This window comes from Rhinatrema bivittatum, chromosome 8 (genome assembly GCF_901001135.1).
Source record: "Rhinatrema bivittatum chromosome 8, aRhiBiv1.1, whole genome shotgun sequence".
In the NCBI taxonomy this organism is placed as follows: domain Eukaryota; kingdom Metazoa; phylum Chordata; class Amphibia; order Gymnophiona; family Rhinatrematidae; genus Rhinatrema; species Rhinatrema bivittatum.
Window position 1 is genome coordinate 9,736,016 of NC_042622.1, and position 12,887 is coordinate 9,748,902.

A 12,887-nucleotide genomic window follows, 5' to 3' on the forward strand; every position below is an offset into this window, starting at 1 on the left:
CCAGACGCAGCACCATGGCAGATCCAAGCAGGAAAGGCTCAGAGAAAACATTTACCAAATGTCTGTAGCTCAGCTGCTCCACTCAGACCAAGGACCCTAGCACAGGAATTCATGGCAGACTCAAGACCTTAATGCAAACCCACTGCTTGCCTTAGCATTGTAGAAGAAATAATTATTCATGAAGAACATAAGTAAAACATGGCTATGGCACCAACAGACAGAGCAGCAGGATGCACTGCCATGGCACTGCCGTGATGCTTGAAGATGGAGCAGCAGGAAGCTCTGGCATGGCACTGCCCCCTGTAGATGGAGCAGCAGGAAGCTCTGGCATGGCTCTGCCCCCTGTAGATGGATCAGCAGGAAGCTCTGGCATGGCACTGCCCCCTGTAGATGGAGCAGCAGGAAGCTCTGGCATGGCTCTGCCCCCTGTAGATGGAGCAGCAGGAAGCTCTGGCATGGCTCTGCCCCCTGTAGATGGATCAGCAGGAAGCTCTGGCATGGCACTGCCCCCTGTAGATGGAGCAGCAGGAAGCTCTGGCATGGCTCTGCCCCCTGTAGATGGATCAGCAGGAAGCTCTGGCATGGCACTGCCCCCTGTAGATGGAGCAGCAGGAAACTCTGGCATGGCTCTGCCCCCTGTAGATGGAGCAGCAGGAAGCTCTGGCATGGCTCTGCCCCCTGTAGATGGAGCAGCAGGAAGCTCTGGCATGGTGCCGCCATGATGCCTGCATACGGAGCAGCAGGATTTTATTTTAGTCTTTTCACTCTGATTTGAGAAATATTTTCCTAAATTTTACTATCATTCCTGAAATCATTTCCTGGGGTCTCCTCTGCTTCATAAAAATGCTGCTTACTGCCTTTTGCCCTTTCTAATGAAACAGTCCTGACAAATCTGTACCCAATAAAAGTATGATGTGAAGCAAGGGTTGTATGGCCACATTCTGGACTGATGCCAACGTCTCAGGAGGTACAGTAATGAGGCTGGAGGAGCACACAGAGTGCACAGTGCTTCTCTTCAGCCCCGGGTCTCGTTCTGTAATATCTCAGATCCTCCTCAATAATATTTTTTTTATAGACTACAGAAAGGCAGAGCTTGAAGGGGTTTGGGGTCATTTTCAAAATTGTAATTTATTGGGAAGAAGTAAACTATTAGGGTATATTATTTAGTGTGTTTCTGTGTTTGTACTGAAAGCTAGTCAGAGGGCAGGTAAAAAAACAGATGTTTGTGTGTTTGTATCAAGTAGGTAGTTAGAAAAGCAGGCAAAAAAACAGAAGTTTGTGTGTTTTATATTAAATACGTAGTCAGGCAAGTGTGTTTGTATTAAATAGGTAGTCAGAAAGGCAGGCAAAAAAACAGAAGTCCGTGTGTTTGTATTAAATAGGTAGTCAGAAAGACAGGCAAAAAAACAGAAGTCTGTGTGTTTGTATTAAATAGGTAGTCAGAAAGGCAGGCAAAAAAACAGAAGTTTGTGTGTTTGTATTCCCCATCCCTCCCACCTCTCTCCCACCCACCTCAGCTCATCCTTTAATTTAAGGGCAATTGACACTTTTCACAGTAAAAAAAAAAAAAAAAATTCAGCTTTTTAACTTAAACTCAGAAATTCCCTACACCATACCAAGAGTTTAATCATTCTCTTGTAGGTTACTACCAGATATATAGTGAATACATTAATTAAAGGACACTAATTGAATGCATTCCTACTCACATAGCAACTTAAAACTTAACTAGGAAGTGAACCAATTTAAGATGACGGCAGTAGTTCAGCAACAAGAGGGGGCTCTCCCAGTCTTTTGCATCGAGTGTCACATGTATGATTTTTTACCCACCGGTGAGAAGTTGTACATGTGCATGCGATGCAAAGAGCTCCTGGCTCTCAGAGAATGAGTCCAATCTCTGGAGGCTAGAGTGGCAGACCTGGAGGAGCTGAGGCAGACAGAGAGGTATATAGATGAGACCTTCAGGGACATAGTAGTCAAGTCCCAACTTCAGACTGGCAGCCCTGGTGCTGCCTTGGAGGAAGAAGGTCTCATAATGGGAGAGCACCAACCAGATGTAGCAGGAAAGGATCCTGTAGCAAGGACCTGCTCTCCAGGTGATGCATTATCCTTTCACACTGAGGATATCTCCCCAAGGCCTACTGCTCAGGAGGGAAGGGTTAGGTTGGCCATCATAGTTGGTGATTCGATTATTAGGAATGTAGATAGCTGGGTGGCTGGTGGGCGTGAGGATCGCCTGGTAACTTGCCTACCTGGTGCGAAGGTGGCGGACCTCACGCGTCACCTACATAGGATTTTAGACAGTGCTGGGGAGGAACCAGCTGTCATGGTACATGTGGGCACCAACGACATAGGAAAATGTGGGAGGGAGGTTCTGGAAGACAAATTTAGGCTCTTAGGTAGAAAGCTTAAACCCAGAACCTCCAGGGTAGCATTCTCTGAAATGCTCCCTGTTCCACGTGCAGGTCACCAGAGGCAGGCAGAGCTCCGGAGTCTCAATGCGTGGATGAGACGATGGTGCAAGGAAGAGGGATTCAGTTTTGTGAGGAACTGGGGAACCTTTTGGGGAAGGGGGAATCTTTTCTGAAGGGATGGGCTCCACCTTAACCAGGGTGGAACCAGACTGCTGGCGCTAACCTTTAAAAAGGAGATAGAGCAGCTTTTAAACTAGAACAAAGGGGAAAGCAGACAGTCGCTCAGCAGCGCATGGTTCGGAGACAGGTATCTTCAAAGGATATTAATAAAGCATTAGAGTTAGGGTATCCCAACAGAGAGGTTCTCATTAAAAGAAAAGTAGCCCAGGTGCTTGTAACTAAAAATTCACCTGAGCTAAAAAATTCTAACTTATCCCTATCAATTAAAAAGCAGAATGAAAATACAAACAAAAAACACACTCTGAAATGTTTGTATGCTAATGCCAGAAGTCTAAGAAGTAAGATGGGAGAATTAGAATGTATAGCAGTGAATGATGACAGAGACTTAATTGGCATCTCAGAGACATTTATTTATTTATTTATTTTAAGTTTTTCTATACCGGCATTCACAATAAATATTGCATCATGTCGGTTTACAATTAACAAGTGGATAAGGAACAAGAGGCAACAAATAACATTGATCTTAGTAATAATAGAATAATGATAATAATAGTAGTAATAAAACATTAAACAAGAGGAGGCTAAGGAATGCAGTTACAATAAAACAGGGTAAGAATAAGACATGGTAGAAGGAGGACAACCAATGGGACAGTGCTATACCGGGGTACAAATTATATCGCAATGACAGAGAGGAGCACCCGGGAGGCGGTGTGGTGCTTTATGTCCACGATGGAATAGAGTCCAACAGGATAAACATCCTGCACGAGACTAAATTCCCCCTCACAGCATGGATTTCACAAATACTACATCACCGAGACCCTGCTGCTCTCACTGACTGACAACATTCTAAGAGGATTTGTAAGTGGAAAACACCACATCCTAATGATGCTAGACCTTTCAGCAGCATTTGACACAGTAAATCATGACATACTTTTAAAGAGACTGGAAGAAATAGGCCTACAGAAAAAAACTTTAACCTGGTTCAGATCATACCTAAGTAACAGATTTTACCAAGTCTGCATAAATAACGTATTATCAGAGAAAGTAAATCCATAAACAAAGTACCACAGGGATCAGTATCTGCAACCCTGTTTAATATTTATCTGCTGCCACTATGCCACCTCCTAGCGGGCCTGGGAATCATACACTACCTTTCTGCAGATGACATTCAACTACTACTGTCCATTGAAGACACAATGGAAAAAACACTAAAACTAGCAAACATGTACCCAGACATCATCAAACAGTTACTAAACCAAATGGAACTAGTCATCAACATAGAGAAAACTGAATTTCTACATTTAGAATGTAAAAACTTAATCATCCAAATCCCAATACTGCTGAATAATCAGAAGATAGAATTAGCCGAAAAAGTACAGAACCTCGATGTAATAATAGATACGGAACTCAGTCTCAAACCACACAGATATCTTTAAAAGTCAAAGAAGGATACTCCAAACTTATGGTACTCAGGAAATTAAAACCTTTACTAACAATGACAAACTTCAGAACAGTCTTACAAGCACTAATATTTGCTAGCACCGACTATTGTAATGCCCTTTTCCTAGGACTACCATACACAACAATAAGACCACTACAAATACTGCAAAACTCTGCTGCAAGGGTACTAACTGGTAAAAGAGAAAATGATCACATTACGGATACCTTAGCAGAATTACACTGGCTTCCAATTGAAAATAACATGACTAGAAAGTGTTGGCATTTCTAGACTAGCCCTTGCTTGGTTCAAATCATATCTCTCTAACAGAAAGTTCTCTGTTAAAATAGGAAACAACCTTTCCACCTCATACCCTCTACAACAAGGAGTGCCGCAAGGCTCATCTCTCTCCTCAACCCTTTTCAATATTTACCTTACCCCTCTATGCCATTTACTCTCTGAACTCAAGCTCAAGTTCTACCTTTACGCGGATGATGTTCAGATCATTATCCCCATCCACACCTTTTTTTTTTTTTTCATTTATAAAATTTATTAATCGTCTAACACTGTTAGGCCTAGGCGATATACACAATACACACACATAATAAAAGCAACACAAACGAATACATATACAAAAAAAATAGTTTCATAGAAACTAACTGAGAAAATATTATCTGATATTCATTACCATATGCATTAACTTGTTCAAGTATTACCTTTAACAATTATACACACGATTCAGTAAGTATTCCTTGAAAGCAGTTTTAAATTTTTTTTTGACATCTTCAATGGATCAAAGATCAAATTGCTGATGCCCTAGAGCACTGGCAAAATTGTCTTGCAGTCATTAACTCCCTGCTCACTAACCTACACCTTGCCCTTAATACTAACAAAACCGAACTCCTCCTCATCTCCTCGCAATCCTCCCCCACCCCCCTCAGTCTAACAACCCCAAACTTAACCTCATCACAGCACAACCCTTTGTCAGGGACCTCGGAGTCTTCCTCGACCACCAACTAAGTATGAAACCATACATCAACTCCATTCTTAAAACAGGATTTTTCAAGCTCAACGTACTTAAAAAACTCAGACCCCTACTGTACACCCAGGATTTCCGCACAGTAATACAAGCCACCATAACCTCCAAATTAGATTACTGCAACGCACTCCTCCTAGGGCTCCCCCTTTCTACTATAAAACCTCTACAAATGTTGCAAAACGCATCAGCAAGACTTATCACGAACACACGTAAATACAAAAACATTACCCCCATCCTCAAAGACCTACACTGGCTCCCCATTCTCTCTCGCATTCACTACAAAACCCTGACCATAATACACAAATCCATCCACGCCCACAACTCCAATTGGCTTGACATCCCCTTCCATTTCCCACAGTCCACTCGTCCCACCAGATCCACCAACATGGGCACACTACATGTTCCCTCTCTGAAAACAGCCCACCTCTCCTCCGCTTGCGATCGTGCCCTCTCTATTGCAGGCCCCACTCTCTGGAATTCCCTCCCTGTACACATGCGCCTTGAACCATGTTTATTCAAATTTAAAAAGAAACTAAAAACGCTACTATTCAAACAAGCTTATCCAGAATAGATTCCCCCCACCCCATCCCTGCACCGCCTCACGGTGACCGCAATTTCCTTATATTAAGGAGCTAATTATACTGTTAACTTATGCTTGTTCCTGTTATGTTAATCTTTCTTTCCACGCTGCTCCTTGTTATCCCCCTCCCGGTTCACTCTCCCTGTTAACATGTATTTTCAAGCCTTTTGTTCAAACGTAAACCAGTGTGATGTCCCCACTAATACCGGTATATAAAAATTTCTAAATAAATAAATAAAATAAGAGTTCAATACAAAACACTTTGCACAATTCACAAATTGATTCATGACAAAAAGAGGAATGGCTATACAAAGCCCTACGTGTTCATGTCCCACATAGAAACCTGAGATCTGCCAACAAAGCACTCCTAACCATCTCGTCCGTTAAAACAGCTAGAGATAGTAGGGATGTGAATCGTGTCCTCGATCGTCTTAACACAAGCTGGCCAAAAGTTCCTGGAGGTCCAGCGGGGGTCAGGGAGCGATTTCCCGCCGCGAATCGTTTTCGTACGGAAAATGGCGCCGGCCATACGCGTATGGCCGGCGCCATTTTCCGTACGGAAAATGGCGCCGGCAGGAGATCGACTGCAGGAGGTCGTTCAGCGAGGCGCCGGAACCCTCGCTGAACGACCTCCTGCAGTCGATCTCCTGCCGGCGCCATTTTCCGTACGAAAACGATTCGCGGCGGGAAATCGCTCCCTGACCCCCGCTGGACCTCCAGGAACTTTTGGCCAGCTTGTGGGGGGCCTCCTGACCCCCACGAGACTTGCCAAAAGTCCAGCGGGGGTCCGGAAGGACCTCCTGCCGTCCAATCTTTTTCGTCTATGGCCGCCGCCATTTTTCGGCGCCATTTTGGAAAATGGCGCCGGCTGAAGACGACAAGATTCAGAGCAGGAGCCCGTTCCGGACCGCTGCCGTTCCGGACCGCCGCTGGACCCGCAGGTTAAGTTATTTGGGGGGGGTTCGGGAGGGTGGGGGATTTAATTTAAAGGGTCGGGGGTGGGTTTTAGGGGGTTTTAGTGTGCCGGCTCACGATTCTAACGATTTATAACGATAAATCGTTAGAATCTGTATTGTATTGTGTTCCATAACGGTTTAAGACGATATTAAAATTATCGGACGATAATTTTAATCGTCCTAAAACGATTCACATCCCTAAGAGATAGGGCTTTATCATTAGCTGGACCAATATTATGGAACACCATGCCCTTAGAAACTAGACTTCAGAGAGATTTCAAACTTTTCAAAAAGAGTTTAAAAACCTGGCTTTTCAAACAAGCCTTCTACAAAGAGAACGGAAAATAGTGGAATATGAAATCTGGCAGCAGACCATCAGCACGCAGCACCTTGTTTTGTGCATTATGTGTGTCTTTTTAAAAACAAAATATACATTACGGTAGAGTTATACATGTAATTAAGACTGAGAAACGTAGAAAAAGGACAAGATTTACAACACTTTACAAATAGTATTTATTATGAAACTTTGTTACCGAAATTTAATGGCACACTCTAATCTATACAATCAACCAAAGATGTATGTATGTGCCTCACTGTAAACCGCTGTGATGGGATACAACTGCACGACGGTATAGAAAATTTTTTAAATAAATAAATGCACAATCGAATCTTTATGGGTAGACATCCCTTGTGTGTTGGAGAAGAGTATAGTGATAGGAGTATACTACCGTCCACCTGGACAAGATGGTGAGACTGACAGTGAAATGCATGTCTACTGCAAATGCAGACTGAGCCTGAGCTTTGATTCTGGGATTCAGAGCTGATTCCTGCTCTGGGATTTGATGTGATAAATCAGTTACAGCCTTCTGAAGTGTACACTGACAGACAGAACTGTGATGGCAGAAAGACAAAATAATAAGATCTGATTGCAAACAATTCCTGGGCAGTTTCCAACTTCTGCTGGAAGAGGCAGGTAAATATTTCAGTAAACAAGTCTGAGCCCTGTACCAGCGCTATAAATTCCTTAAAATCAGTAGTCTCTATTTCAGTCAATAATTCTGCTAGAGGATTAAAGTGTTTCTGACTGGTCCAGTCAGACACGCTATCAGAAACCTGCTCAGCGGGAATATTGCTAGATTTACACATGTTGGACACATATTGCTTCTGTCACTATCTATATAACCAAAACCTCTTTTGGCGGGAAAAACTACCAACAACAAATATATATTGATTTCCCACTGTGTATAGAACAATTGCTGTTTTTAAGCTTATTTGGCTCTGACAGGTTACCTGACAGGTTACCCGTGGGAATTATTAGAAAAGGAATGGTGAATAAAACGGAAAATGTCATAATGCCTCTGTATCGCTCCATGGTGAGACCGCACCTTGAATACTGTGTACAATTCTGGTCACCGCATCTCAAAAAAGATATAATTGCGATGGAGAAGGTACAGAGAAGGGCTACCAAAATGATAAAGGGGAATGGAACAGCTCCCCTATGAGGAAAGGCTGAAGAGGTTAGGACTTTTCAGCTTGGAGAAGAGACGGCTGAGGGGGGATATGATAGAGGTGTTTAAAATCATGAGAGGTCTAGAACGGGTAGATGTGAATCAGTTATTTACTCTTTCGGATAGTAGAAAGACTAGGGGGCACTCCATGAAGTTAGCATGGGGCACATTTAAAACTAATCGGAGAAAGTTCTTTTTCACTCAACACACAATTAAACTCTGGAATTTGTTGCCAGAGGATGTGGTTAGTGCAGTTAGTATAGCTGGGTTTAAAAAAGGATTGGATAAGTTCTTGGAGGAGAAGTCCATTACCTGCTATTAATTAAGTTGACTTAGATAATAACCACCGCTATTACTAGCAATGGTAACATGGAATAGACTTAGTTTTTGGGTACTTGCCAGGTTCTTATGGCCTGGATTGGCCACTGTTGGAAACAAGATGCTGGGCTTGATGGACTTTTGGTCTGACCCAGTATGGCATGTTCTTATGTTCTTAACCTTGTGCCTTATGAAGGTTGCTTAAAAACAGTAATTTTTCTATACACAGTGGGAAATCAATATATATTTGTCTGTCACTATCTGGCACTTATTCACTGTTAAGAGATCCTGATACTGCCTGTCTCTAATCACTGACCTTTTCTGACAGAGAACAGATGTCTTCCTTGCTCTTATCTCACCTCTTTAGTAACAGGAGGACTACAAAGAAAAACAAAGACAGTATGCTACATGTTCATGCCTTTATGATCTTTATACTTAAGCTATGTGCAATATATAAAGAGAGAGAGAGATCCCCATTTATCAATTTATTGGTTGTTGCTTTGGTCCACTATAAACCCCACCTTCATGTAAAAAATCATCTGATCTGTTTCAACAACCTCCCTAAATAATTTTCAACAGGAGGATAATGGGAAGGGTTGACAGTGCACATCTAATAAGAGCAGGAAGGGTAGTGGGGAGAGATGACAGTGCACCTCTAATAAGAGCAGAGAGGGTAGTGGGGAGGGCTGACAATGCACCTCTAAAAAGAGAAGAGAGGGAAATGGGGAGAGATGACAGTGCAGCTCTAAAAAGAGCGAGGAGGGTAGTGGGGAGGGCTAATGGTGCACTTCTAAAAAGAACAGGGAGAGTAGTGGGAAGGAGTGACAGCGGACCTCCCTGAAACCTCCCTAGTCTCACCTTCAACCCACCCATACCCACCCTCCCTCCACCCTTTCCCTATACCCCCGCCCACCTATCACCCCATCCCCACCTATCTACCGTGCTCCACTGTACCCCCAGTTAAAACTTTCAACCTTTATGTTTAAATCATGATACCGTTACTACTTGCTATAACTGCTGTAAATAAGCTAATAGTTTATACATATGAGTTTATATATATGTGTTTAATTGTTTAATAAGTTATCAATATAATCCACCATGTTAAGCAACCTTTTTTGTAAATACTGATACGTTCCTTGTACCTTTCTCAACTGCTGTCTTTCCTCCTTTACCTCTCTCCCCCCCTCCCCCCCCCCCTTTTTCGCTCCTGCTCCATTCCCCCACTCCCTGTTTTTTGTAATTTCCTCCTTCTCAAGTTTATTGTAAACCGGCGTGATGTGCTTGCACGAACACCGGTATATTAAAAGCTGTTAAATAAATAAATAAATAAATAAATATAATAAGAGTGGGGGTGTAACAGGGAGGGGTGACAGCGCACCTGTAATAAGAATGGGGGAGTAATGGGGAAGGGGTGACAGTGCACCTGTAATAAGAGCGGGGGTGTAACGGGGGAGGGAAGAAAGCGCGCCTGTAATAAGAGCAGGGATGTAACGGGGGAGGGGTGACATCGCGCCTGTAATAAGAGCGGGGGTGTAACGGGGGAAGGAAGAAAGCGCGCCTGTAATAAAAGCGGGGGTGTAACGGGGGAGGGGTGACAGTGCACCTGTAATAAGAGCGGGGGTGTAACGGGGGAGGGAAGAAAGCGCGCCTGTAATAAGAGCAGGGATGTAACGGGGGAGGGGTGACATCGCGCCTGTAATAAGAGCGGGGGTGTAACGGGGGAGGGAAGAAAGCGCGCCTGTAATAAGAGCAGGGATGTAACGGGGGAGGGGTGACAGTGCACCTGTAATAAGAGCGGGGGTGTAACGGGGGAGGGAAGAAAGCGCGCCTGTAATAAGAGCAGGGATGTAACGGGGGAGGGGTGACATCGCGCCTGTAATAAGAGCGGGGGTGTAACGGGGGAGGGGTGACAGCGCGCCTGTAATAAGAACGGGGGTGTAACGGGGGAGGGGTGATAGCGTGCCTGTAATAAGAGTGGGGGTGTAACGAGGGAGGGGTGACAGCGCGCCTGTAATAAGAGCGGGGGTGTAATAGGGAGGGGTGACAGCGCGCCAGTAATAAGAGTGGGGGTGTAACAGGGAGGGGTGACAGCGTGCCTGTAATAAGAGTGGGGGTGTAACGGAGGAGGGGTGACAGCGCGCCTGTAATAAGAGTGGGGATGTAACGGGGGAGGGGTGACAGCGCGCCTGTGATAAGAGTGGGGATGTAACGGGGGAGGGGTGACAGCGCGCCTGTGATAAGAGTGGGGATGTAACGGGGAGGGGTGACAGCGCGCCTGTGATAAGAGTGGGGGTGTAACGGGGAGGGGTGACAGCGTGCCTGTGATAAGAGTGCGGATGTAACGGGGGAGGGGTGACAGCGCACCTGTAATAAGAGCGGGGGTGTAACGGGGGAGGGGTGACAGCGCGACTGTAATAAGAGCGAGGGTTAACGGGGGAGGGGTGACAAGCGCGACTGTGATAAGAGTGGAGGTGTAACGGGGAGGGGTGACAGCGCGACTGTAATAAGAGCGGGGGTGTAACGGGGAGGGGTGACAGTGCGCCTGTAATAAGAGTGGGGGTGTAACGGGGAGGGGTGACAGCGTGCCTGTGATAAGAGTGCGGATGTAACGGGGGAGGGGGTGACAGCGCACCTGTAATAAGAGCGGGGGTGTAACGGGGGAGGGGTGACAGCGCGACTGTAATAAGAGCGAGGGTGTAACGGGGGAGGGGTGACAGCGCGACTGTGATAAGAGTGGAGGTGTAACGGGGAGGGGTGACAGCGCGACTGTAATAAGAGCGGGGGTGTAACGGGGAGGGGTGACAGTGCGCCTGTAATAAGAGTGGGGGTGTAACGGGGAGGGGTGACAGCGGACCTATAATAAGAGTGGGGGTGTAACAGGGAGGGGTGACAGCGCACCTGTAATAAGAATGGGGGAGTAATGGGGAAGGGGTGACAGTGCACCTGTAATAAGAGCTGGGGTGTAACGGGGGAGGGAAGAAAGCGCGCCTGTAATAAGAGCAGGGATGTAACGGGGGAGGGGTGACATCGCGCCTGTAATAAGAGCGGGGGTGTAACGGGGGAGGGAAGAAAGCGCGACTGTAATAAGAGCGGGGGTGTAACGGGGAGGGGTGACAGTGCGCCTGTAATAAGAGTGGGGGTGTAACGGGGAGGGGTGACAGCGGACCTATAATAAGAGTGGGGGTGTAACAGGGAGGGGTGACAGCGCACCTGTAATAAGAATGGGGGAGTAATGGGGAAGGGGTGACAGTGCACCTGTAATAGAGCTGGGGGTGTAACGGGGGAGGGAAGAAAGCGCGCCTGTAATAAGAGCAGGGATGTAACGGGGGAGGGGTGACATCGCGCCTGTAATAAGAGCGGGGGTGTAACGGGGGAGGGAAGAAAGCGCGCCTGTAATAAGAGCAGGGATGTAACGGGGGAGGGGTGACAGTGCACCTGTAATAAGAGCGGGGGTGTAACGGGGGAGGGAAGAAAGCGCGCCTGTAATAAGAGCAGGGATGTAACGGGGGAGGGGTGACAGCGCGCCTGTGATAAGAGTGGGGATGTAACGGGGAGGGGTGACAGCGCGCCTGTGATAAGAGTGGGGGTGTAACGGGGAGGGGTGACAGCGCGCCTGTGATAAGAGTGGGGGTGTAACGGGGAGGGGTGACAGCGAGCCTGTGATAAGAGTGGGGGTGTAACGGGGAATGGTGACAGCGCGCCTGTGATAAGAGTGGGGGTGTAACGGGGAGGGGTGACAGCGCGCCTGTGATAAGAGTGGGGGTGTAACGGGGAGGGGTGACAGCGCGCCTGTGATAAGAGTGGGGGTGTAACGGGGGGGGGGTGACAGCGCGCCTGTGATAAGAGGGGGGGTGTAACGGGGAGGGGTGACAGCGCGCCTGTGATAAGAGTGGGGGTGTAACGGGGAGGGGTGACAGCGAGCCTGTAATAAGAGCGGGGGTGTAACGGGGGAGGGGTGACAGCGCGCCTGTAATAAGAATGGGGGAGTAATGGGGGAGGGGTGACAGATTTGGGTCTACAGTGGGTAGAGGTAATGACCACACTTGTAATCATTTGGAGGTGCAATGGGGGAGGGAGGAGCAGTTCATCTAAAATGAGAGGGATGGGGAGGTTGGAGGTGGGGAGGGGGTAGTGGCTGCCTGCAGGAACGTCAGGAGTCACAGACGTGAGCCTTTTTCTCACTTGCCTTAGTGAGTGTGACCTCCTCTCTGTGAATAAACAGCGCTGAACCTTTCTTCAATCAGAAGTGAGTTCCTTCATGAAGAGTTTAACAGTGGAAGCGTCCCCGGGGAATCCCCCACCACTCACTCTCCTGAATCAGGGGGTCCCACTCTCCTCCTTGTGCAGGGTGGAGGACCGGTGGTGGCAGAAGGAGCAGCAGTAGCTGCCTGCATGGCCGAGAAGTCATAGCAATAAGGTGAGGGGGGAGCGGGACGTACCTGGGAACCTGTGAGTTG

At 46.6% G+C, this 12,887-nt stretch overlaps 1 protein-coding gene across 1 annotated transcript; it reads left to right on the forward strand.

The window, feature by feature from the left end:
* Positions 1–211: 211 nt before the first annotated feature.
* Positions 212–750, forward strand: LOC115097769 (tropomyosin-1, isoforms 33/34-like). Its single transcript, XM_029613798.1, has 2 exons — positions 212–306; positions 391–750. The coding sequence occupies exons 1-2, from the start codon at positions 231–233 to the stop codon at positions 720–722; spliced, it is 408 nt and encodes a 135-aa protein (XP_029469658.1). The 5' UTR covers positions 212–230; the 3' UTR covers positions 723–750.
* The last annotated feature ends 12,137 nt before the right edge of the window (positions 751–12,887 follow it).